Source organism: Trichosurus vulpecula, chromosome 8, assembly GCF_011100635.1.
Source record: "Trichosurus vulpecula isolate mTriVul1 chromosome 8, mTriVul1.pri, whole genome shotgun sequence".
Lineage (NCBI taxonomy): Eukaryota > Metazoa > Chordata > Mammalia > Diprotodontia > Phalangeridae > Trichosurus > Trichosurus vulpecula.
This window is the reverse complement of record NC_050580.1, coordinates 56,051,447-56,079,156: the sequence shown is the minus strand read 5'-3', so window position 1 is coordinate 56,079,156 and position 27,710 is coordinate 56,051,447. Positions and strand designations below refer to the sequence as shown.

General features: G+C 43.7%; 1 protein-coding gene across 1 annotated transcript; it reads right to left on the bottom strand.

Annotated features, from left to right (window-relative positions):
* Positions 1-467: 467 nt before the first annotated feature.
* PLAU (plasminogen activator, urokinase) lies at positions 468-9,066 on the bottom strand. The gene is made up of 11 exons (XM_036735775.1): positions 8,977-9,066; positions 8,527-8,627; positions 7,781-7,814; positions 7,522-7,626; positions 6,832-7,006; positions 5,415-5,506; positions 5,020-5,212; positions 4,592-4,740; positions 3,312-3,452; positions 2,801-2,949; positions 468-1,551 (listed from the first exon to the last, which is right to left on the bottom strand). Exons 2-11 carry the CDS (start codon positions 8,578-8,580, stop codon positions 1,390-1,392), a joined length of 1,254 nt encoding a protein of 417 aa, XP_036591670.1. The 5' UTR covers positions 8,581-8,627; positions 8,977-9,066; the 3' UTR covers positions 468-1,389.
* Between the last annotated feature and the right edge of the window lie 18,644 nt (positions 9,067-27,710).

Sequence of the window (27,710 nt, the reverse complement as noted above, 5' to 3'; positions counted from 1 at the left end):
AGAATGTACTGGGTAGAGTTAGTTGAGTTCCTTTCCTGGACTTCTTTACTTGTTTAGGGAATAAAAGGCTTTTAAATCGTGGATAGTGATTCTGGACAAATGCGGCAGCTGAGGTCATAGGCCTGGGCTCAGAATGGGAGTTAGGATCTCTTCCAGCTAGGGCTGAACTATAATGGTGGCAGCTGCTGGTATCACTTCCTTTTAATTTTTGAAGCTGATAGATTGTTCCGATGATTCCTTTTATGGAAATAGCTCTATCAGAGAATCTTAGTGTTAGAAGGGATTTCAAAATTTGTTTAGTCCAATGCAGCCACGTTCCTTTTAGAATACCTTCAAGTATTCATACAACCTCTTCTTGAATACCTCAGAAATGAGAAACTCATTACCTCATGAGGTAACTCGTTTCCTTTTAGGACCTGCTATCATTTTCCATCCTCTCCCTCCCCAAGAGAGAGCCAAAGCCTTTCAGAAGAAAGAATTGTTTTTATTAATGATACTCATGTGATACTACAAAAATAAAAATAAATAACAAAAATAATTATTAAATATCCAGTCCAAGGGGCCGGCCCTCATGTCACATGGTAAGATTTAGATAAGCAGGGAGGGTAATTATTGAAGAGGACTAAGGGTTTGGGAGAAACCTAGACATTCAGTGTCGGTCACAGTCATCCTGGCCCCACTCATAACAGGACTGAGGAGGGCACTTTGAGAGAGCAGGAGTAAGACCAGGACTGTCGCCAGGAGAAACACCCAAGTGCACGTTCATACCCCAAGACCAAAGAACATTCTAATGCTCACAGTCACATTCAAAGCCACATGCATAGGGACACAAACATTCTATCTCCTGACTAGTCCATGGTGTGTACATGGAGCCCTCCCATTATCTCACTAGGGTCCCCATCCCTGATGTCTATTTCTACACTGGCCATAGTCCCATGAACTCCAAGGGCCCTGAGCTCAGAGTCAATTCATAATTGCATTTTGCAAACATCTGGACTTAGACTCCATGGTGAAGGCAGTTTGCTCTGGAGAGCTGACTTCTTCCTCTCCAGACAGTTTGGGATTCACCATTAGTAAGTAACCAGATGTTCTTAAGAACCTAAAATCTCTGTGAAAACTTGAAATCACCTACCTCTGACCTTGGTGACTACCCCTTCATCCACCTATCTTGGCCAAGAGGTCCTAGATAGCTAGTGCCTATGCCTCAATCTGAATGTTAAATCTGTTTTCATATTCCCTGGCAGGAAGTCCACATACAGAGAACATCTCTCTAGAGGATATCTTCTTAGGGTCCTTATGCCTGGTAGAAATGAGTCCGTGGCAGAAATGGTGACATCAGGGCAAGAGGGAGTAGCATGGCCTTCTCCTTCCTAGGCTCCCTAGGTCTCCTCAGATGGGACCTGTGTGGGCCCGGATCCAGGGTAGGAAGTGAGAGACACGAGCATAAACACCAGGCTTGTTCTTTTCGGCACAGCCAAGGCCCCAGCTCACAACGCCAACCAAAGTCATACGGCCATCAGTGGGGCAGACCAGAGGCCCACCTGAGTCTCCCTGGGAAACAGACAAGAAACAGAAGGTGAGTTCCTGGGGAAAAGAATCAGAGTTGCTACCTAGAACAGGGCTGAGGGCAGGCAATAAAGAGAGCCTTCGAAGAGGCTTGGAAGTGGTGGTGGTCGGGTGGCTCAAAGGGGCACTTTAAGGTCACTTTTTATAAAAGTACACATTTTTAATGGCTGAAAAGTCCATTTTTTCATGTCATGATGGTATTTGCTTCATGGTAATTAAATACCATGTGTTTTAGTGAAGTCTCCAAGCATCTGCTGGACTGCAATATACAGGGGGTATAATTTACAAACTTTACTTGGGCCTTATTCCAACTCTTCTATTATTTTCACTTTTTCTGTCTCTCTTTCAGGGAGAGACAAGGAGAGAGATGGAGGAGTTTTCTAGAGTTAAAAGCCTTTTATGACATTCTGGTCCTCACCTTCAAGGTTTCCATAATCCATCCCTACCCTACCTGTATATCCTTATTCGCCATTTCTCCCCAACATGAATCCTCTGTTCTAGTTGGGCCAAGGTCTCAGTGTCTCGCTACTATAGAACATTCATTCTTGCCTTCGAAGATCCAGTCATGTCCTTCTCCTCTACTTAGAATGCCCCCTCCTCTCTCCTGACTATCAACTAATCACTCAAAAAGTATTTATTAAATACCTACTATGTGCCAGGCACTATGTTATGTGCCAGCGATGAAAAAATAAAAAATGAAATTATTCCTACCTGCAAGGAGATGATTTACCCTCATCTGAACTATACCTATTTATCAAAGCCAAGGTCAAATCCTTCCCCTCTGATGACACTACCCTGCGCTTCTCTTCCTCTCAATCCTTTTATCATTTATATGCTATCGGCATTTAACTCTATTCTTTCTTCTAGCTTTCATCATTTTGTGGGTAGAAGTCTTGTCTCCCTAACTAAATAATAAATTTCTGAGGTCAGGGATCATGTCTTATACTTCTGTATCCCCACAGTATCAGGCACAGAACCAAGAATATAGAAGTTACTCTAAATATATAAGTGTTGATGAAAACCTTGTAAGGCCTCTCATAGATCACCAACCCCAACATCAGTATTTCTTCTAGCTGCCATTCTTGGCTTCTTGGGCATGGAGGATACCAGAGGAGGGAGGTCTGAGTATATGGAGGAGAAAAACCCTTCCTCATTGTGGATAGGTGTAGGAGAGATGCTGAGAAAGCCTTGGTGAGACACAAGGGGAGGAGACAAGGACTACTTCGGGTCTCACCTGGCAGGCATCTGACGTCCACTCGGGATGGGCAGCACACACCATCTGGGGGGTGACTTCAGAGCCATAGTAGTGAGGTTGTCGACATTCCCTGTATGAAATTGGCCTCACAACTGCCATTTTGAGGTACTCTGGATAGATATAGTCATCTGGGAGGAAAATGAGGATAATGGCTTGAGTTAAAATATTTCTTTCTTGTTGTCCTTTCCTGACCTCTCTTCCCCCTAAGCCAGGACTCACTGTCTCTGTCAGGGAGAACATTCATTTCCTCTTCAACCCCAAAACAGCTATATGGGCCTGGGTTATTTCCATTGTCCTATAGCTCCCAGGACCACATGCTATATCTCTCCCTAAAGCCCGCAGGTCTCCCAACCTCTCAGTGTCTGACTTTTTGACCTTCTCTTGCTCCGAGCTGAGAACCCTCCCAGGCTTACACAGGTCGGCTTGCCTGGCTTGACCTGATGCTCCTGGATCTCCCACCACCACCACCTTTGCCCCAAGTGTCACTCACTCTGTTCTTCAAATCCGAAGCCAGTGACCTCACACTCGCTGCCAATGGGTACGTCTCCATACGCTGGGGGGAGGCAAATGGTCTGTACAGTTCTGGAGGGCTCTGCACATTTACCAGTTCTGGAACGGATCTTTAGCAGGGCTGTGGAAAAACATGGAATGGGGGAGAATGAGCAGAGAGGCAGCATGACATAGTGAATAGGTCCCTGGTCTTGCAGTCACAAGAACTTGGGTTCAAATCCTGCCTCAGACACTAACTAGATTTGTAACCCTGGGTACCTAAATCACTTAACCTCTAGCGGTCTTATTTCTTCCTCTTTAAAATAGGGGAGATCTAAATTTATGATCCTATGAATGGCAGACTCTAGGGGGATGATCAAGTAGAGGCCTCCCTGCCCCTCGGAATCACACAACTACAGATAAAGAAGCTGCAACAAAGGAAGAAGTGATTCTGCCTTCTGACTTCCCCGAAGTCTCAGCTTAAATCTTACTTTCTGCACGAAGCCTTTCCTGGTCACCCTCAATACCAATTTCTTCCCTCTGAGATTATCTCCAATTTATTCTGCACATATCTTGTGTCTACATAGTTGTTTGCATGTTGTCTCCCATTAGACAAGAAACATGAGTTTCTTGAAGGCAGGGACTGGGTTGGGTTTTGGGGTTTTGGTTTTTTTTTTGCCATTTTTTTGTATGCCCAGAGCTTAGCATGGTGCTTGGCACATAGTAGGTGCTTAAAAAATACTTGTTGACTTATTGACTTGGCCAAGGCCCTAGGCAGTCATAATGGATTTGGGATAAGAATCTAGTTCCCCCGAGTTAAGATCTAATTTTCTCCCTATTTATTACATCATGTTGCCTCCAAGAGCCAAGGGTGTCAATCAAGACAGAAGGTTCTCTTTCTTCACCTAGGTCGGATTATATACATTCTTTCTGAAGTCAGCTAGAATTCAAGTCATGCCATGCCAGCTTAAAGGGCAGGGGGCCTTGACCAGGCTATTTCCCTTCTACAGCTCTTTCTTCTGCTCCCACCCTCCAGACGAAGGCCGGAGGACTCTGGTCCTTCTGAAGAACCTAGGATCCCTTCTGGAGAGCTGCCTCTGCTGTGATTTTCACCCAGATGCCCCCTTTGATGTTGTAAGTCAAGGTCTTCAGGTAGCTCCAGGATCTTACTCCTCACCATCACCACCACCCAAGCCCATCTATCTCATGCCATGGTAGCGGGTGAGGATGTCTGTGTTTCCCCACCATCTTCTCCCTTAGTGCCCCCCTCCTTGGACTCACCAATATCATTGTGATAAGCGATGGCTCCAGTGCTAAAGTTTTCATGTAAAATTAGCTCCTCAATTTCAAACCGAGTCTCTCCCAGGGTCTCGGAGTTAAGCTTTGACTGGCCCAGGTACAGAAAGTAGCTCTCTCCCATTTTAAGTTTACTGTAGAGACAGGGTTGAAAAATGTCAAGACCCAGTAATCACCGATGGAGGACCCCATTCCCTTCAGCCCTCAGCAGTGACCTGGTCTCAGTCTATTCTTAGGGCAGTGATTATCATTCTGGAATCATGGCTATAGGGGAAGGGCCCTGCCATTGTCCTTGGAGATAAGGGGGATAGGATTTTTGGGAGGGGGCAGCCAGGGGACATTGGAATCATGGCTCAGGGAAGCAATATGAATCTATGAAAGTCTCTGGGGTGGGGAATAGAGGGAGGACTTACGGAAAGCAGTGTGCAGCACTGATCACCCAGCAAGAACTGATGAGGGCACCCCCACAATTAAAGGAAGAGCTGCCCCCTAGATGTCTCCTGTAGATGGCAGCAAACCAAGGCTGGTTCTCTATGGGTGTTCTGTTTCCCCCAACAATCTTGAAGCGGGGCGTCATTGATTTATGGCCACACTGGAATCCTTGTTCTGTGGGGAAGGACAGGGGCTTCATGAGGCAAGCAGGATACCCACTCTCTTCTTCCTCTCTTCTCCCTGTCAATCCTAGGTCACTAAGGGCCAGGCAGTACTCTACACACATCCTACTTCCCTCCAATCTCATCCCCCGTTCTCTTGGGTGAAAGTGACTGAACAGTGGGTCAGTGTCCAGTTTCAGGTCCTCATCACTCACCAGTGGGACACTGTGGCACCTTGCAGTCCTGCATATATGCCCTCCTGCCGACCTGCACAAAACACCATGGCCTTTTCCGGTTGTCTGGGTTTCTGGAAATACATAGGAAGAAGTGGAAGTATAGGAGAGGGGTCATTCAACCCAACAAAAACTCAAGTGTTTACCCTTAAATTGGCTAGACCCTAGGAATGAAAAGAGGAAAGTGAAATCATCCCTGTCTTCAAAGATCTGACTTTTCAATGAGTGGGATAGGGAGTGGGGGGTGGGATACAAAATGAACAAAGATAAGTTCCAGGGTAAAGGTGCAAAAGCACAAAGAGATCAGACAAAGAGCTATAGAATAAAGAAGTGGAGGGCCCCTCAAAAGGTCTGCTGAGCTGGAGCTGGAAGGAAGCTATGGATTCTGAAAGAAAAAGATGAGTAGGCATGGGAGACAGCTAGTGAGAAGGAAGCCTCCATGGAAGCAGAAGATAGGATTGCTGGGTTTGGGGAATAAGAAGTAGTGCTATTCGTCTGGAGTGTAGCCTTCCTGAAAGGGGGCAATGTCAAATAAGTCTAGAGGGGGGAAGTTGGATGTGGATATGGGAAGGCTTTGAATATCCAGGTAGAGGAGTTTGCATTTTCTTTTTCCTAGAGGCAATGAGGAGCTAGCAAGGATTTTGAGCAGGGGAGTGACAGGGTCAGCCTTAGAGGCAGCAGGAAGATTATTTTGGCAGGTGGGATGAGGGATGGATTGAAGAAGGGGAGAGAATGGAAGCAAGCAGACCAACTGATTGGGTGCTGGCTACATGAGTGGAGGGAAAGGAAATGTGAGAAATATTGTGAAGGCAGAATCAGCAGGACTTGGCAACTGATTGGATATGGGATATGGGGGGGTGAGAAGAGAGGAGTCAAGAATGACTCAGAGGATGGGAACCTGGGTGACTGGGAGGATAGTGGTATGTTCAGTAGAAACAGGGAAGTTGGGAGGGGGGTGGAGTTGGTGTGCTCCTAATCAGAAGTCTGTCCTCCAAGGCACTCTAGAGAAGTGAACTTCTAGCCGGCAATCTACCCAGAGCCCTTCTCTATGCCCCTCATCCCTTGGGATTTTCCCAAAAACTCTTATCCTGAGGCTCCTCAGCAAAGAGCTGGTGTGGTAGAGCTAAGATGACCAACATTCTTATAAAAATAAAAGGCTATAAGAGGAATTTCCTGAAGGAGTCACATCAAAGAGGATACGGATGATACATTTTAAAGTTGTGTAGTGAGTGAGGAAACAAAGAAATTTGCTCTCTAAAAGATTTATTGTATGCAGGAATAAAGATTGCAAAACTGAAAAAAAAAGCACATCCTGGGTGGCTGTTTGAGGCAGATGGGGTGGGATTGGGGGGAGATTGGGGAAGGGGGAAAGAGATGCTAGTGGTCACTTCCTTCTCACCTGCAGTAATTGTGCTTCCCCAAACCCAGCTGAATTGCATCTGGATGGTTAGCATTGTACTTTTGGGAGGCCAAGAGGGGTGAGTTCCACTTCAAACAAGTCTTGTCCCTGATGTCCCGGCTGGCCATTCCTCGGTAAGAGTGACCATTACCTTCATAGCATTTTTGTGAAATATCTGAGGGATGAAATGGATATAAGGGGATATTGAGATAATCTTGACAGCAGAAACAAGATGTAGTACAAGCAATTTAATCAAGCTTCCAGTTCAGGATGGAAACATAGGACACTGGGAAGCGGTCTCTTCCTCCAACCTTGCCCTGTCTCTAGTTATTACTCTGAATTTGTAGCTTTGTAGTAGAAATGCTACTAGGCCATTTCCTCAAAAACTGGAAGACCTGGGTTCAAGTCCTGTCTCTGACACATATTGGCTTTATGACCCTCAGAAAGTCACTTACCCTGTCAGTGAAAGGCTCTAAGTTGCAGAGAAATTAACGATTATTGCTAGAGAGAATTTCCTCTTTGGGAACCTGGGAGTTCCCCATACCAATGAAATGACAAGTCCAGTCCTTAAGCCTAGCTTTCATCCCTTTCCATTCCCTTTCTCCATCAGAATCCCCTTCTGAAATCCCTAAGACAGCCTCCCCCCTTTGCCAGGGCTCAGGGGTCAAGGATCAGGCAGGACTCAGATACCTGTCTCACAATGCTCCCCAATGAAATTTTCTGGGCAGGAACAGCGACGAATCTTGAAGTACTTGTAGGATATGCACACGCCATTATTCAAGCAGCCACAATCCGCTGGGGATGGGAGAGATGTGGTCAGCGAAGGCAGTGGGAAGGGGGAGAATCACTGGGCGGGGCTTTTGTGGGAGAAAGTGGGGAAGGGCTCCTCCCAGTGGTTCCCCCTGGACATCCATGTAGCGGAGGGCTATGCAGGGGGGTAGCTACTCACATGAATCAGATTCATGAGCCGATTTTCTCCGAGCCTAAGAGAAAAAGGAATGAGAAGGGTAAGAGGGGTCTCCAAGGGCTCTCTGCCCTTTCCCCTCTCAAACTGGGATGCTGAGATCCAGATGAGTTGGATTAGAGTCGAATCCTTCCTCCTCCGAGAAGCTTTCCCTGACAATCCCAAAACCACCCCCACCATAGCTCTATCTCTCCTTAATTTCTCTATCACGCAATCTGTAGCACATCATTTGGCATTTAACTACATGCCATCTTTTAGTTTTAATGTGTGCTCCAACTTTTAACACATGCACACACACGCTCATCCACCCCACTCCCTCTCCGCTTCCCAAGCCCCATCACGTACATTGCAGACCTGAGATTTACCCCCTGTTTTTCCTTCCCAATCATTGCCCCTTCTTTCATGTGCAACAGTTCCCTGGGAGAATTTCTTTTCCACTCTGTTTCCCTCCCTAAATGCTATTCAATCCAAAAAGCATTAAGTGCCTATTATGCACAGGGCACTGTGCTGCCCATTTTGAAATCATGGCCCATTGCCCCCTGGGGGAATCTGACCACGTTTGTCACTGGGTATATTACATTGCCTCAATGGGTAAATCATGACCTTCCTCCTCCAGCTCCCTAGTTCTTTGCAGACCTCCCCTAATCTAACCCTCCCCTACCCTCAGAGACTCTAAAAACCCAAACTTCCCAACCTCCAACCCCCACTGTGGGCCAATGCGGGACACTCACTCTGCAGCCCAGGGCCAGCACACACAGAAGTAGAGAAACGAGCAGGACTCTCATGGTGGATTGGGTGGGAAGGTGGCTTCTTCTGCTCCAGGTACTCAGTCCTGTAAGGGAACGAAGAGTGAGGCTAAGAGGAGCATTGGGACCCTGCCATCCGGGGGCAGAGTCTCTAATCTGGGGAGGTTCCTGCTGCTGGAGCCCTCACCGCCCCACCCCCTCCACGAAAGGCAGCAGGAGATAGCCCAGACTGCCACCAGCTCCCGCTGCTTCTCCCGGTCCTCAGGGCATCAACGTCCCTCGGTGCGGAAAGAAGCCAGGGCGGGGGGACCGACTGGAGGGCAGTGACTCAGCCCGAGCCAGGAGAGGCCAGTGAAGAGGGGTAGGGGGTGGTGCTGGATTGGCCGCGACTCGAGCATCTCGGCCTGGCGCGCCCAGCCAGGGCTGTGGACTCACCGATCAGAGGCTCAGGCTGTTTCGGGGGTCAAACTCAAGTTCACACTGAGCGAGTCTGTAAGTGATGATCAAGTCCAAGTCTCAGTGTCTAGCTCTGCCGAGGCAGCGCTGCCTTATATTCGATTCCACCCTGCCCTTGGCCCCGCCCCTGGACCAAGATTTCCCCCATTCCACCCCTCCTTCCTTTCTTCTTTTGTTCCCTCCCTCTGCGAGCCCCAGCTCCCAGAACTCTGTTGGGCAGAATGGGAGCACAACCCCTAGCTCCGGAGATGCGTTTCTTCTCTAAGGCAGGGGGCAGGGAGTCCTGAGAACCAGAGAGAGGCAGGGAAGTTTAGAGAAGACGGAGATCTTGAGCCAGAAGGCTTGGGTTTGAGTCTTGGCTTACTAACTGTGCAATCGTGGGAGAGTCACGTTAAATTTTCATTGCTTCAATTTCCTCCTCTGTGCTAAAAGGGGAGGGGAGGTTGTAATAACCCTCCAACTACTTAAATCATACGGTGTTGTTAAGCAAAACAGTGGTAGAGGCTATTATTCATCATGCATCCTTGTTGAGAGAGTGATCCCCCTAGCTGCACAGGTAAAAGTTAGGGGCTGCAGGTTAATGGACTGAAAGAGTTACCATAGTATTGCCTGGCTTTGACTCCTCCCCCACTTTCTTCCCCGTCTTTTTTAATGAGTTAGTTGATTCCTCCCTGGCGCCGGTTCAGCAGGTCCCTAGGGATCTAAACAATTTCTCAAATTTTTTTTAAGCTATAATATGTACAACACACGCGGGTTGTCATCACAGACTGGAAAGGACCTTGGGGATTATCTGCTCCAAATTCCTCATTTTACAGGAAGCTGAGGTTGTGATTTATCCAAGGTCACCTAGTAAGCAAAAGAGTCGGATTTGAACCCAAAGGGCAGCCAGATGGCACGGAGAGAGTGTTGGCCCTGGAGTCAAGATGATTCCTCTTCCTTAGTTCAAATCTGGCTTCAGACACTTACTAGCTGTGTGACCCTGGGCAAGTCACTTAACTCTGACTGCCTCAGTTTCCCCATCTGTAAAATGAGCAGGAGATGGAAATGGCAAACCACCATGCCAGTATCTTTGCCCAGAAAACCCCAAATGGAGTCACAGAAGGTCAGATGCAACTACAGAACAGCAACTTTTGACTCTTATTTTGCTGTACCAGGCTGGATACAAAACAATCCCTGCCCTCAAGGAGCCTCCATTCCCCTGAGAGTCAAGTTATGGTAGGATGGTATAACATGAATAAAGATAAATGCAGAGTAATTTCAAGAGGGATGGAGCCCTAACAAGTCGGAGCGGGGGAGAATCACAAAAAGCTCCAGAAGGAGGTACACACCAGAGCTGTCTTGAAGAAAGAGAAATATTCTAAGAGTTTGCAGAGAGGAGAGAGAACATTCTAGGCATTGGGGAGACTACCTGAGCAGACACACAGAGACAAGAAATGGCATGTCCAGTTTTGGGGGCAGCAAATAGTCCTTTAGCTGAATCAGAGTAAGCGAAGGGGAATGATGCGAAATGTTTGAAAAGATGGGCAGGAGATAGATTATGGAGGCTTTTCAGTGTCACCTGGAAGAGCTTGTATTTTATCCTAGACAAACCACTAAGGATTTTTTCAGTCAAGGAGTGGCCTGTTTGAACATATGTCTTAAGAATATTTATCTGGCAGTTGTGTGGAGGATAAATGGAAGTGTAGAGAACCTGTAAGGAGGGAGACCAATTAGTAGGCTATTAATAGTCCAGGTGAGAGGTGACAAGTCAGTACAGGACATCTCATTAGTGTGGGTACTCCTTCATCCTGCCCTGGAGTGTTTCAGAGCCCTAGTCACTGTGATAGGATAGACTTCTTAACAATCAGGGCTGGATCATTGTGATTTGAGGTCTTACTCATGGTGATCAGTTGTGGAGCGGGCATACTGGGCCTTATTTTCCTAGGTTCTGACCGTTTCTCCTGGTTGTGCCCACAAATCTTTGATGACCTTGGAAAACTGAGCCCCTACATCTGACTCAGTTTCTAAAAGGTCAGAAGTGATGAGAACAAGACAAAGGGGATGCTGTTTTGATCACCAGTCGCTGCAAGGGGCTGGGAAAGAGGTACTCTACCCCTCTAGCCACAAGAAGAATTGGTATCATAGATTTAAAAGGAAAATGAAGATTTAGCACTAAGTGGGAATAGTAATGGTACCAACCTCAGAAGTGTGTTGTGAGGATCAAATAACTTATGTAAAGACCTTTGTAAACCCTACAATGCTAAGCTATTTTCAGTAGTATTTAAAGGAACTTGGTAGATCATTTAATCCAGGAATTCTTAACTTGGGATCTGGTAACTTGTTTTTTTCTAAAAATATGTTTTGGTAACTGCATTTCAATATAATTGTCTTCTTTTGTGATTCTGTGTATCTTGTTTGATGCGTTTAAAACATCGTCCTGAGAGGGGCCCATAGACTTCACCAGACAGTGCCCCAAATGGGGTTCATAGCCCAACAAAAAGACCAAGAACCCTTGATCTAGTCCAACTCTCATTTTACAATGGAAGTTGTAACATTGGGAAGGTGACATAAACAGGAAAGAACTGAGCTCTGACGTGAAACCAAGCTCTCTAACCCCAACTTCAGTGCTCAGTCCACCACATGATGCTGAACTCTGAAGAGCAGTTTGGATAATAAATTCCCAGGATGCCAGGCCATTAGTAATGGCCCTCCAAAAGGTAGAAAAATATACAAATTCTTCCAAGTCCCAAGGCACAGGATCTGGTGCCCTTTGGATAAAATCTTACTTAACTTGACCATCTTGAAACCCTGGAAGACAGACAAAATCTGAGGGGCAATAGGACCTAAGATTGTGAGTTCCTTTCCAGTTCATGTAAAAAATGTATATTTCCTGTTTGAATTCCATTCACGTATTTATCAAATTGTGGTCACAGGGCTCTTGTCACTGATTGATTGTAAATTAACATGATCAAAATGTAAACAGGACTTGCCCGAAACTACTCTGGTGGCACCTGGTTCTCAGGAAATTCCCAAGGGCCTGAGAAATTATAACTCTAAAGTGATTCATGAAGATCCCCTAACAGCCTTCATGACTCCAGATTACTTGGCTGGAGGCTGTCATGTTGATTTTATAGAGAAGGAATGAGCTCATTTCCTCCTGGTTGAAGAGACATGGAGACCGTTATGGTAGGCCTCCCAGCCCTCTCCCTTCTACTCTCTCTTCTCCAAGAAGTCTGAATAATCGCCTTGGTTTTCCTAGTCTCTCCTTGTGGTCTGCATCTTCCAGTTATCTCTGGTCCATCCTAAGGTCTCCAAGCCCTTTTTATCGGGCGGAACACAGTATTAGGATCGAGAGCTATTTGAAGGCAGAGACCGTGTCATCCTGCCTAACAACTAGCACCGTGCCTTGCATGTAGTAATCCCTTAATAAATTCTTGCTAAATGGAAGAATGGATCAATATGGACAGCGGACTGGTAGTGCTCTTGCCCTGACACTGGGCTGCTTGTGGTCCCTGGGAGGTCGACTTCCCTCCCTGTACCACTGTTTCTCCTCCATAAAGATCGCCAAACCACATTTGTGCAGCACTTTACCGTTTTTTAAAGCACTTTCACATGCATTATCACATTTTATCTTTATAACAAGCTAATGAGTTAGGTAGGACATTTTATAGTTGAAGAAACAAAAGCTCATTAGAGTTGAGGAACTTGCCCAAGGCCATGCAGCTAGTCTTGCACTCAGTGGATATTTGAAGAACAGTCTTGACTCTGACACTAATCCTCCCTCTTGGCAAAGAAAAACAGTTAAGAAAAAACATCTCATGTTTCATGATACTTTTCACAACTATATCTGACCACATCTCTCTGCATTGAGGAACTGTGTGACGTTGAACGAGTCAATTTTAAGTACGAAGGGGTAGAGAAAGTTCTAGAGTATCTCTAAAAGTCTATAATTTTAAGTTATGAAGCTAGATGTGGCAACTGGGTCTTTTGATCACCAGTCTGGTAACATACCATGGTGGTGCCCTCTATGGAATTGACACAAAGAGAATGAAGTGCAATTGTTCAGAACCATTTGAAGACAGAGGCCAAAGGGGCTCAAGATGAGATGACATATGAAACAGGAGAAAGTGAATGGACTCCTGAATCTAGTGGACCTGGGTTCAGCAACTCCCTCCTTCGATGCTTACTACCTATGTGATTTGGGGCAAATCACTTAACTTAAACCTCAGTTTCCTCATCTGTAAAATGAGGAGTTGGACTAGATGCCTCTGACGTCTCCTCCACCTATATATGTACGATCCTATGACGTGGTAATGGGGAGGTTTCTTTTCTCTCTTCTATAAAATTAGTGTTTTATCGATTCTTTTTTTATCATAATCATTTCTAGCTATACTACCTTCCCTACAGTGAACCTTTCCGTGTAAGAAAACAATTTAAGCAAGAACCACTGACATTTTGTATACATCTGGCAACTCATGCAACATCCTACACACATAGTCCCCCACCTCTCCAAACAAAGGAAGGAGGTGAATTTCTCATCTTTTTTGCAGTTTTCTTTTTCCTAGCACCTTAATTCTACCTGCTGAAAAGAGAAGTCTTCGGGTATGGGCTGAAAGTAACTGAGAGGCCCTGGGTTGAAGACTGAATTATACACTAGAGTGGTGTGAATCTGAGGGCAAAATAAGGCATCTCCTTCTGACTGTTACAAATTACCACTCAGCAAGAATTTATTAAGGAATCACTACATGCAAGGTATGGAGCTAGCTGTTATGCAGGATGACACAGTCTTTGCCTTCAAATATGACTTCGGGCAAATCGCTTATCTCTCGGAATCTCAGGTTTTTTATTTGGACTAGTTATTCTACAATGTTCTTTCCAACTAAAAAGTCTATGATTTTAAGTACACATTGAACTTTCCCTTGTGACAAAGAAAACCCGATAAGAAAAAAAAGTCTTATCAACTATGAATGACTCGGCTCTTCTCAGCAACACAATGATCCAAGGCGAGTACAAAGGACTCATGAAGGAAAATGCTATCCGCATCCAGAGAAAGAACTGATGCACTCTGAATGCATATTGAAGCACATTTTTTTCACTTACTTTATTCCTTTTCATGGTTTTTGTCCTGATGACTTGTTTCTTCTTTTGCAACTGTGACTAATATGAAAATATGTTTTATATGATAGTACATGTATAAGCTATATCAACTTGCCTACCATTTTTGGAAAGGGGAGGGGAGGGAGAGAAGGAGGGAGAAAAATTTGGAGCTCAAAATCTTGTAAAAATGAATGCTAAAAATTGTCTTGACATGTAATTGGGAAAAAATAAAATACTACTAAAAATGTAAAAAGAAAAGAAAAACATCTTGCGCAACGTAGTGGCGTGTCTATAATTTGTTACTTGAGGAGGCTGAGACTAGTAGATTGAGTTGGACATTTCTGAGCTTCGATGAGGTTAAAGCTGATCAGGTGTCTAGACAAAGTCTGGCTGCTAGGTGGAGCAGTGGATAGAGTGCTGGGTCATCTTCCTGAGTTCAAATCTAGCCTCAGACACTTACTAGCTGTGTGACCCTGGACAAGTCACTTAACCTTGCTTGCCTCAGTTTTCTCATCTGTAAAATGAACTGGAGAAGGAAATGGCAAACTACTCTTTATTTTACCAGGAAAACCTCAAATGGGGTCACAAAGAGTCTTATACAACTGAACAACAATAACTAAGCCTGACACCAATATGGTGAGCTCCATGGTAGTAGGGTGGTCACTATTAAGCCAAAGTGACTCTATTTTGTGACTAGCCTTCTGTTCTGTGACTTTAAGTTTCACTTTGAGTTTTGTGTCCTTCAAATGTTTTCTGTAAAACCCCTCTGATGAGACCTCAGCACACACTTGATCTAATCACAGCCTTGCTGATGTATTCCTGTTCCCCAAGATATATTATGTAAAAATGTTATAATAGCCAAAGAGCCATGAGCCTCTGCAGTCCTTTCACTGACCAAGAACCTTGGACCCAATTTATTTCTGCGCTCGTGTGCCTTGCTAAGTAAATTGTTTGGATGTAACTTTGTGTCTTTATTTTCTATAACAGCACCAGGTTGCTTAAGGAGGGACAAACCAACCCAGGTCAGAAAGGAAGCAAGTCAAAGCCTCCATGCCATGAGATGGGCCCATGAATAGCCATTGCATTTCTAGCCCGGGCAAGATGGGGAGACCCAGTATCTGAAAAGGGGGGGGAAGGGAAGGAAAATTGGAAGGGAAGGGATAAGGAAAGAAAAGAAAAAACATTTAATACAGAGACCATATTTTACTCAATGTATACAATACTCTGTATTTGTTATCCTCTATCTCCCTGACATGAGGAAGTTTCATTATCTTTTTCACAGCTTTTTTCAATTATGAAGAGTTTGATTTCCTTTTATTGTTGATATCATTGTGTAACTGTTCTCTTGGATCTGTTTATTTTCATTGTTCTTCTTGTTTTAGTCTATTTCAATTCATACAAATATTTCCACATTTTTTGAATTCCTCATATTTGTCATTTCTTACTGTACAAAAATATTCTGTTTTCACTTAGAGGTCTATGACAGGCGTAATACCCTAACTCTATTCCCATAAAATTTAGACTAGTTTTTCCTTCAAGGGTCTTAAAATCATCCTCAAGACTTAATTGACTCAGCCTTTTTTGATATCACTTCCTTTTCTCTTAAGGATAAAACATTCATTAGGAGCCCAGAAAGCATCTGATGCTTGGTTGGCAGATCATGGTGGGCAACTCAGAAGCAGGGAAGCTCTCTGTAGCTGAATCGACTCAGGATGTCCTTGATGAAATCCTCATCGAATACCCTTCTGCTAAAGCTATCAATCCTTTTGTTAACTATCAATGACCTGCAATCTTCAGAACAATGACAATAGCTCTGGTTATACCCAGACCAGATTAAGCCCTGGGGAGAACTTGACCCCTAAAAGAGAACACCAGACTTTTCCTTTAGCTCTCTGGTTCATTTATCCTCACCTCATTGTTAAACTCTGAGGAAAATCTCTTGTATGAACCTTAGGTTTGACTTTCATCTAGGATCTCTCCAAAAAGGATTAGCAGAGTTCTTTAATAGATATCATATATATATATATATATATATATATATATATATATATATATATATGTATATATGCATATATATGTCAGCTTTATTTCCTTCACCTTAAAAATGCTTGAAAAATACTTATAAGCACACATGGTGGTTTCTTTTTTTTTTGCAAGAATAATTAAAAACATTTATTAAGTCCTTATTATGTGCCAAGTACTGTGTTAAGTGATGAGAGTACAAATACAAAAGCAGAGACAGCCCCCATTACCCTCAGTGAATTTATATTCTAATAGGAGAGACAACAAACTGTAAGGTTAATGGGGAATAAGATCTTCCCCTCCCATCAATAGGCCTCAATGGAGCCCATTAAGGAAAGCTTCCTTGCTTGTAGGAAGGCTTCCACACCTTTTGGTACCAAGCTAATTAGGCAATGAATCAGGAGGGTTGTGATGCCTTCTGGCTCTGAGCCTATTAGCCAAAAGAGTATATATATACACACACACACACACACATATATATGTATATATATATATGTATATATGTATATATATATGTATGTATATATAAGAATCTTGTGATTCCCTGGCCGAGCCATCTGTTCAGAGCGCCCTGACTGCTCAGAGGTAAAGTCTCTCTTCATCCAGTGGTGAATGTAAAGTATATATAGCAATATTGTTTTGATTCAGGCAGTAGAGCCCTGTCTATTGGTCTTTATTTCTCTTCTTTGTATTTCCTCTGTTTGTATTTTATGTAATTAAAGAAGATCATTGACCCCTTTAAAGTTGCTTTCCTTAGTAAAGCAGTTAAAAGAACCCGCACCAGCAGCCATCCTGGGTATACCAGTGTGGTTGCTCTTACATAAACCTAGGAAAGGAGTCTGCAGAGAATGATGCTTTAGTTTAGAAATTTACTGTATTGGTGAGGGGAGCCATAGGGGAGTAAGTTGACACTACTCAAAGCCAGTGACAGAGATGATGACTATGGTTCATGGTGTAATAAGACATAAGCATACATCAGTAAATACTTAAAATATGAAATAGTGGGCAATCCCGAGGTAGGCAATTCCAAGTCTTAGGAGTGGCCTTCTGAGTTAGAGACGTCAGGATCTCTTGGTTCCCTGAGCGGAGGTCAATTGGCAGAAGGGAAAATTTCCTTCATTGGAGAAAATGATTCATCATTCCTCTTATATTTTCTTGGGTTGTAGTAATGAATCTTAGGAAGCTTGTGGAACTGCTGGACTGGCATTTCACCTTCATGTAGATCAACATTGCCCAGGCAGCGGGTTATTCAAGGTCCACATCTTCTAGCCAGCAAGGCACAAATGGCTCATGCTTCTGTCAGTGGCCATGTCCTCCAAGAAAGGGCATAGCCTCAGGGAGTACCTGCTGCCAGGCCTAGGCCCTCTCAATATCTCCAGCAATCTTGAGCTCACGAAGTAGTGGCCCTAAGAGTGCTAAGGCTTGAAACATCCATCTTAGGATTACTGTTTGGTCACCTTTAGTGAGGAAAAGAAGTGCAAAACACATGAGGTAGCCAGGGACTTGAGATTCAAACCCATGTTTGCCCAGGCAATGCTCTGCCACATGCATGCTGCTGCTATTGTTGCCAAGGGGGGAGGAGAGAGATCTCGTCTCCATCTCACTGGAAGTCTGAGGGAGAGGGTACCTGAGTCCCAAATGATGTACTCTAAGAGAAGTAAGAGAGAAAAAATGTGGGGGGGGGGAGGAGAGAGAGAGAGAGTGAGTGGGGGGGAGAAAGAGAGGAGAGAGGAGAGAGAGAGAGAGAGAGAGAGGCAGAGGGGGAGAGAGAGAGAAGGAGGGAGTGAGGGGGAAGGAGACAGAGAGACATGAAGGGAGGGAGGGGGAGAGATAGAGAGAGAGAGAGAGAGAGAGAGAGTCACTCTCAAGGTCTTTTCACGAATGGCTTCTGCTGACTTAGTGGTCAATCTTCTAAGAGCCAAGCCCTACGCCCCCCTCCATCGTGGGGACCAAGGGACCAACAGGAGCCTCTGGTTTTGAATGCCCTTTAGCATAAGGCCAGAGCACATGTGTCACTGGAAGCAACCCAAGTGTGGGGCCCACTGAAAGAGGTCAGGCTGCAGGATCAGCTCTGTGGAAAATGCCATAATCCAGCAGATCTGGAGGCTCCCCTGTTCACCCCCATTACATATACCATCATTTTTCAGCTGCTCCCCAATCTGTGGGTACTGATTTTATTTCTATTTCTTTAGTACCACAAAGAGTACTGGTATAAATATTTCTGTATGCATTGGACCCATTCCCTGTCTTTGCTTCCCTGAGGTATATGTGCAGAAATGGGGTCATTTTGTAAAAGGATCTGGACAGTTTCATTGCTTTTTTTTTCATTATTCCAAATTATAATACAGAACAGTTTGATGACTTCACAGCTTAAACAATAATGTATCTGTGCCTGTTTCTTCAGAAGTACTGTAAAATTAACTCTTGTCATCTTTTGCATGGCATAAGAGGAAACTTTAAAATTGTTTTAATTTGCGTTTCTCTTTATAAAAGTGATTTGGACAATGTTTTCACGTGATCATTTGTGGCTCACAGTCCTTTTTTTTTGAAAACTGTTCCTATCTTTTGATCATTTGACTTTGGGGAATAGTTCTTGGGAAGCCATTTAGACAAATACAGGGACTCTGGAGGTTCAGCAATAGACTGGGGATGAAGGGATGGGTTCAGTGCCTGATTCCCTGTGTGAACCTTTCTGGCTCCTTCTCTGAACCTTACCTCTGCCATCTGAGTGCCCATACCCGTAGTTCTGGGTGCTGTGGGAATAAGCCACAACAGAGATAGATGGGAGAGGTCCTTTGTGTCTTAGACAAGCAGGTGCTTTTAAGGACTATGACACATTAGCAGACCCATCTATATGTACTAAGGACTATTCAGTGGCAGTGCAGAATAGAACCCAATCTATGCGGAAAGAACAGAATTTCCATAGCTTGTGGTGAGGGAGGTATGTCTGTCTGTAAGGGAAAGAGACATGACATTAGATCTCATGCTGCCAAAGAGAGGGCACAGTATGCATGCATGTGATAGGGTTGGGGGTGGGGCTTCTAGAGACTCTTCTCCTGAAACCAAGAACTCAAAGGGAAACTCCTCACCAGGAAGTTACTGATAATAATCCTTCTATTCATGAGAAGCAGTATAGTAGAGAGGAAAGAGTACTGCCTTGGAAGTCAGAGGTTTTGTTGTTCAGTCAATCCCTTGTGTCCGACTCTTTGTGATCCCATGGACCACAGTGTACTAGACCCTCTTATCCTCCACTACCTCCCGAAGTCTGTCCAAACTCATGTTTGTTGCTTCCATGACGCCATCTATCCATCTCATTCTCTGCCTTCCCCTTCTCCTTTTGCCTTCAATCTTTCCCAAGATCAGGGTCTTTTGCAATGAGTTCTATCTTTTCCTTAAGGGCCAAAGTATTACAGCTTCAGCTTCAGTATCTGACCTTCCAGTGAATAACCCGAATTAATTTCTTTAAGTGTTGACTGATTTGATCTCTTTGTTGTCCAAAGAACTCTCAGTCTTCTCTAGCACCACAATTCAAAAGTGCTGATTCTGCGATGCTCAGCTTTCCTTAGAGGCCAGCTCTGGGACCCGGGTTCAAATCCTGATTTTGGACATTTGCTAACACTGTGACCTTGGGCAAGTAAATCACTGAATCAGTCTGGGCTTTGGATTCCTTATCTGTAAAATGAGAGGATTTAACTAGATGGTCTCTGAGATCTCTTCCAGCTCTAAATTTATGATCTTATGTTGGTGAAATATGGCTACAACTCAAGGAACATTGTAACCTCCTAAGGATCAAGACAGAAATGATTATTAGCTAGCCAGAGGATCATCACAACACACATGGTGGGTACGAGCTGGCTAGAACACATGACAAACCAGGTATTACTACAAAGGTGAACTGGAGTAAAGGATGTTATCAAAGAAAGGCATAAGCAAAAACAGATAAACTGGTCACAGGGAAGGGTGAGGGATACCGGATGGACAGCCCAAGTGCTTCATTGGTATTCTTGTGATATTAATAGAAATCAGTGAAGGCCATCAGCATGTTGGGGGCGGGGGACTGTCATGGGAAAGGAACGGGAATAAGTACGCCTACTATGTGCCAGGTGCTGTGCTAAGTGACTAACAAATATTTACAAAGGTTCTCGTTTGTCCCAAACTTAGAGAGATCGAACCATCTTTAGCGTCCAGCCCTAGGACTGCTGCGTCCAGCAAAGAAGCGGGAAGGATACTCTGTCCTTGGCCTACGTCTCCCCAGCTCTTTGGCGGGGGTGAAGATAAGGATCTGCAGCTGGGAGCTGATGATAATAAAGATTCACATCTGGGAAGATTGCACCATTCCCCTCTGGTCACCCCCTTCTCTGTCCTTTTATGGTTTTGTGGTTCAGAGCTCAAGGTTCAGCCAGAAGCTTTTCTTCCCCTCATACACATGACAAACAAACTGGTCCCTTCCCTCTTCAGAGGACTGGGACACGAACTTCTGAAGTTTTGGGAGCAGTGGGGGTCTCCTTCTCCCTGTTTACGCAGCCCTAAATGGTTAAGACGGATTGAAGCTGTGCTGGGACCTGGAGACCACATTTAGAGCCAGTGAAACATGATCCGGGAGAGGCTGGTGTTGGTTTGCCTCCCTGCTACCCTCCCTACCGCTCCCCCCCAAACCCCCCAGGGCTGTGTGGGAAGCCAAGTAAAGCTACATGCTTGGGTCATTACTCATGGGAAGCGAAAGGCCGAGGGGCCCAAACCTTGAAGTTATATGCTCTGCTGTCAATGGAGCGTGACGAGCCAATGGGCAATATCTATCCAGCTGCAAGCCTAGTTAGAGTGAGCAGCAAAAAACCCACAACCCCTCTCCCCCTGGCCCCCAAACTTGACTTCCTTCAGGCTTGCATCTCACTTAGCCTCACCCCAGGTAAGTAAGGGGCACCTGGTGGATTTGAACCTTTGCAAGAATCGTACTGAAAAATCATTTGACCTATGTCTAGTCAACATTAGCCAGGAACATATTTTTATAAAAAAATTATTTTTATTCTGAACTTAAACACCAAATAAAATGGGCATTTTCATATGCATAGCAGAATATAATAAGAGGATTGACATGAAGGGCAGATCTCATGCACAGTTTGCTTTTTTAAAATGTAAATATGTATATGAAGTTCAAACCACAGTTTTTCATGGCTGTCCTGCTGGTTGGTGCTTCTTAACAGCCTTCCTTATATTCTCTTCTCTGCATTTAAAAAAAATGTGCCTCCATGGTTCTCTTCTCTTTCTTTTCTTTTCTTCTTTTTTTTTTCCCATCTCATTTCCCTGCTCCCTCATCTTCCAACCTGGGAAAAAGAAAAAAAAAAAAAGAAAGCCTTGTAACAAATATGTCAATAATATCTAATCTTCACTTTCTAAGTCTCCCCAATGCAGACCAGGGTCCAAGCCCAGGCTCTGGGCCCAAAATTTCCCTCCAGACCAGGAAGGGTTCATACATTGTTACAATTAGAAAAGACCTTAAGATTACCTAGTGTAATGGTTCTCAAACTTTTGGCCTCAAGACTTTCATACTCTTAAAAATTGAGGATCCCCCAAAGAGCTTTTGTTTATGTGGATTGTATATTTATTGTATATACTATATTGTATATACTATATATATAGCAATACATAGGTATAATATATACTCCATGTGGTAATATACGGTATATATATATATATATGTGTGTGTGTGTGTATATATATATATATATATACATAAAACATTTACTATATTAGAAATGAGAACATCTTAGTATTTATATAAAAAATTGTTGTGATCTCATGGACCCCATGAAAAGATGGCACCCTTTGGAAACCTCTGGCATAGTCCAACCTCTTCAGGCTCCAGCTGAGGTAACAAAAGCCCTGCCTAGTTCCTAAAGTACACTAATGGGCTAGCTATCAATCGATAGCTGTGCCAGGGAGCTGGTAGGCAGCAGGAAGGCTGGCAGCTACAAAATCAGTGGAACAAACAGCTGGGGCGCACCACAAAGCAGAATTGTGCTTTCTGTAAAGTCCGGTAAGAAGAGAAGCTTGGAGATTTCCTAAAATAGGATCTGGGTGAATTTTTGGAGCACGACGTGCACAGCCAGGTGTTGAAATCCTGAAGTCAGGAATTTTGGCTGAGGGGACTCTGACTTGACAGAACAGGGAGTTTCCCATAGTCTTTGTCTTCGAGGCACCCCCAAGCTGGGTTCTTTTGTAAACCTTAAAGCTCTAGATGATTCTATTAATAATGATGGTAATGAGAATGCAGTGCAGGGAGAACTGGTCTCAGAGTCATGAAGACTTGGGTTCAAGCCTGGCCTCTGAAGAATACTTGGCTGTGTGATCCTGGGCCTTGACCCATCACTGCCCCAGGCAATGGTTTAAGTCTGAGATTCTTCACTTTTTTTTGCCATTGACCCCCTTTGGCAGTATCAGTGAAGCCTATCAATTCACTTTCAGAATAACATTTTTAAATGCATAAAATAAAATCCATAGGATTACAAAGGAAAGCAATATATTGAAATACAATTATCAATTTTTTTAAGGAGGCAATGGGGTTAAGTGACTTGCCCAGGGTCACACAGCTAGTAAGTGTCTGAGGCCAGATGTGAATATCAATATATTTTTAAAACCAAGTTACGAGACTTCAGGTTAAAAATCCCTTTTTTAAGTCTAGAAGTTTAAAAGTTGCAGAAACAGTGTTAATCTTCATTGCTGGAACACGTTCCTCACAGTGATAAAATCGTAATAGTAAAAAAAATATTGTAAAGTAAAATAACTAGTATTTTATATATTTGTATAATATTTATATAGCACTTTAAGGTTTGCAAAGTGCTTTACAATCTTTATCATCACAAGAACCCTAAAAGGTAGGTGCTATTATTATCCCCATTTTACAGATGAGGAAACTGAGACAGACAGCAATTAAGTGACTTGTCCAGGGTCATGCAGCTAGTGTCTGAGGCAGAATTCGAACTCTGGTCTTCCTGATTCTAGGTCTAGCACTCTATCTGCTCTGCCACTAGCTGCCTCTGTTTGAAACATCATCATCACCATCACAGCTGACCTTTCCATAGCTCTTAGGTCTACATGCATGATCTCATTGGGGCCTCACAACAATTTGATGAGCCGGAGCCTACAGGTGTGATTATTCCCATCTTACAGATGACAAAACTCAAGGTCAGGGAAGTTAACTGACCTGCCCTGGAGCTCAGGTCTCCCCAGACTCTGGTTCCAGTGCCTTTCCTATATTACCTTACGCTCTCCCTTCATAAATGTGGCCTGCTGTTACGAAAGGCCAGAAGCAACAGCTTTCTTCTCCATTTCACAGAAGGGAAAATAAAAGCCAAAAAAGGCAAAGGAGTCACTAAAGTTTGTCTTCCAGGAATGCAAATGGCTTTTAGTGTAAAGGGGTGACAAATTCTGAGGTTTTGAGAAACATGACACATTCCTATTCCCTCTCTCCTGTCTTACTGACCCTTTCTATTCCTCATTTTGCCAATACAATGAAGTTTCATCACTTCTGTAGGCATTAATAGTAATTGCCTGAGTGTCTGCTGTGTTTTGTCTTTGATTAAGGGATGGTAGCCTATGACAGGACCTCAGGAAAATTCCAGACCATTCTGAGAGAGTGGAACTTCTGCGATTATGGAATAGCAGGTACTTCCTAGGAAATCACACAATTCATTTAATCATTCATTCATCCAACAAGCATTTATTAAGTACCTACTACATACTAGGCACTGAGGATACAAAGGAAAAAAAGAAATTGGTCCTGCCCTCAAGGAGCTTATATTCTAGCTTGAAGAATGTATATTGCATGAAAGGATTCAATAAAATTGGAAATGGGCTGTAGTCAGATTGCAAAAGTTTTTAAATGCTGAACAGAAGAGTTTGTATTTTACTATAGACTATAAAGGGAGGCACTGAATCTCTGAGTCAGAATCTCTGAGTCAGAAATGAGCTCAGTGACCATCTAGCACAAACCACATCTGAACAGGAATTTCTTCTTCTATAATATACCCTGTAAATTGGCAGGCTTCAAACCTCAGCTTCAGAGTAGAGGGAACCTATCGTCTTGTAAGGCAGCCCATCTCATTTTTGGAAACTCTCCTTTGATCTTTCAATAGCTCCATGGTCTCATTAATGTATATAATCCCTTCAATGGTGCACATCCCAATCCATCCACGACTTCCACCCTTTGGAACTCTTGTCCATATCCACCCATAAATCTTCTGCAGAAGGCAATCCAGTGTTTATAGGTTCATAAGTTTATGGACTTATAGCTGAAGGCCATAAGATGCCATTTTGTCTAACATACACGGTACAGATGAAGAAACTAAATCCAAGAGAGCTGAAACAATTTGTCCAAAGTCATTTATGACTTTATGGACTATTAGGTGGCAGAGCTGATACGCAAACCCAGGCCGTCTGATTCCAAAGCCAATACTCCTTCCATTACACCAATGTTCTGGGGACTTTATCTCCAGCTCTTGACACTATGTGGATAACAGTGGAACATGAAAGCTATTCATCTGTCATCCCTCACTCTCACTATGTGATCAGCTCACCTCCTTTCAGTCATATATCCCTCTGATGCTATCCTTTAGGCTGCTTCTCCTTACAAGTCTTCATTGCTAATATGTCACAGCCTGCTTATGCTTCCCTTGAGCCTCTCCATGATCCTTTGGATCAACCACGACTTCAGTTTTCAGAGACTGGTATTCATAACTCGTAGACATATGGCATCGCTAGAAGACACTGAAATGAAAAAGATAGACATTTGTTTCAGGGAAAAGTTTGGAGTTAGTAAAAAGCAAAACAAAACACTGAAGTTTCCCAAAGGCAATCTAGCTTCTTCTCATCCTCTAACCCATGTCATTGTCTATCCATAGTGCTTGCCCAAGATAGATGAACTGATGGACGATCAGATTGTTCATTTAAAAATTAGGCATTCTTTATCCATTTGTTTTTTCATTATGAGTATCATTTAAGGAGTCTTATAATATACAGGGCTTGATGCCATAGCATTATCATATGCAAATCAGGAGCATATGGAATCTCTTGTCATCCCTAGGGAATCCTTTTTCTATTTGGAGTTTTCACTTGGCATCTTCCATGATAATGGCCAACATTTTTTGGTGAGTATATGTCTCCTTGTTTAAAACCTTTCTTGATATCCATGACCAGAGAGTTACCAAAGTTATATCTGTTGTTTCATCTGTAAGGGAAGAGTGTTGTTGTTAAGTTGTTTCAATCATGTCTGACTCTTCATGACCCCATTTGGGGTTTTCTTGGCAGATACTAGAATGGTTTGCCATTTCCTTCTCCAACTCATTTTACAGATGAGGAAACTGAGGCAAGCAGGGTTTAGTGACTTGCCCACAGCTTGTAAGTGTCTAACGCTGAATATGAACTCAGGTCTTCCTGAGTCTATGCCCGGTGCTCTATCCATTGCGCCACCTAGCGCTCTAGCTACTGTGCTATCTACCTGCCCAAAGTACGACTACATGAGCATAACTCTTTGCCTATAGAATTGGACTTGACCATTGGCACTTAGTTGAGAGGACAAAGACAACTCCTGATTGGTTTCCAGTGACAGGAGGCCATACTGTCTATTTGGAAATCTAGGGAAGATGGACCTTTGTCTAAAGGAGTCCTGCCTCTGAGCTGGCTATAACAGTGAGTCAATGGAGATGCTCAACCCTTTTTCTTATTTTGTTTTCTTTTTCGCTTTTCTTCCATTTAGAAGATAAACTGGAGGAGAATAGAGATGTGGTCTGTAAGTGGGCAGATGGGAAAACCTGGGCTTGCTGTCTTCTCCCCCCAGGAGCCATTAATGGTGGAAATGAGGCAGAAGAAGGTGAGAATGACGTACATTTGCCTATAGCTTTTTTGAGCCTAAGTCAGAGACCGGAGACCTGGCAGGGGATTTTCCAGTCGAAGAGATGGCAGAAGCTGGGGTGATGATAGGGTCCTTGCAGAAATACAAAGCAGAATCAGTCGCGTTTGACCACTAAGCCCAAGGCAGGTGCTCATGAACGATGCCCCTGAGCCCCAGCCTCCTGTAAAAAGGAGGGAGAATTGTGCTTTTCTAGGTCATGTGATTCTGGAATCTAGTCTTCTAAAGGAAGAGAGGGTCTTGGGCAGCACCAGCTTGGGATTTGCTAGAGTGTAACCTTAATCTCTAGAGTTTGGGCATCAGATCTTCTAGAAAAAAAAAAAAGAGAGAATTTCCCTGAGCAGCATGCCTCTTGGAGAAATGAGAGGCATGCCTCATGTAGCCCCTGCAGCTGAAGGAGCAGAAGGCATCAAAGCCACAAAGGAGGGTTAGGGGGGCAAGAGATAAAACTTGCCACCCCCTGCTGATATCATGTGACCCAAACAATATAGTTTTTTGAAGTGATTTTTTCTTTTTTTCCGATTACATATAAAAACAATTTTTAACATTCATTTAAAAAATGTTGAGTTCCAAATTCTCTCCCTTCCTCCCCACCCCCACTCCTCCCCTCCTCCCTCCTCCTTGAGAAGGCAAGCAATTTGATATAGATTAAATACATGTGCAGCCATGAAAAATATATTTCCATATTTAGCCATGTTGTGAAGGAAAACACAGACAAAAAAAAAACCAAGAAAAATAAAGTTAAAAAATGCTTCAATCTGCATTCAGCTTGCATCAGTTCTTTCTCTGGAGGAGAATAGCATATTTCATCAAAAGTCCTTCAGAATTCAGACAATACAGTTCTAATGAGAAGGAGGTTGCTGGTCTAGCTGCTCCAAAGGTGTTTGCCTTGGGCGAATAGGCCAAATAACAGGGGTCCCATTTAGGCATGGAAGGACCCCGTAGACTCTGGGGAAAAGCTAAGAATTCACCAGAATGTTGGAGTGTTGCCCTCATGGGAACTGAATTGAGTTCCTACTAAGTTCACTATGAGTTCTTTCTGTATTTTCAGTGTTTGTTTTCATCATCTGCATTTTCCGTAAGCTAAAATACAAATTATCTTCTACCCATATGTGCATGTTATCTTTAGTGTTTATGTAATAGCTAAGGACCCCTGTTGCTCACATTTGTGGAAACTTAGATGCAAGCACATTTGGAGATTTTCCCAGTATAAACTGCAGGAAGGGGCAATAAGCTTAGAATGAAAATGTCCCTTTTGAGGCAACCCCCAAGATAGGATCCAGTCTGTTTGACTCTAAAACTATGGAGTACAGATTACATTGTCATGCCTCCCCTCTCTTATGCATGAATATGGGGGTGGGTATGTGAAGGTGGTGGGGAGCAGAGCCATTTTCCTGTTCGTGCATCTCCTGGTTTGCTCTGAGGACATCTAATACAGAATGGAAAGCCAATGTGTCCATAATCACGTCTGTCCTAATCTCCCTTCTCCCCATCCTCATTCATAGCAATAGACAATGACCATCTGTCATCAAATTTAACCTGGAGGGCAAGGGTATCTGACCTTAAAATTGGGAGTGTTGCTACTTCTGAACAGGACGGTATCTTGAGTCTCCTCTAGTCACCCAAGATGGAGATGTGGATGTCATTTCAAGAGTCCATGGCTATTGTCCCTTTCTTGCCCAAGCCAAAGGCTCAGGACTGGACTTTTGAA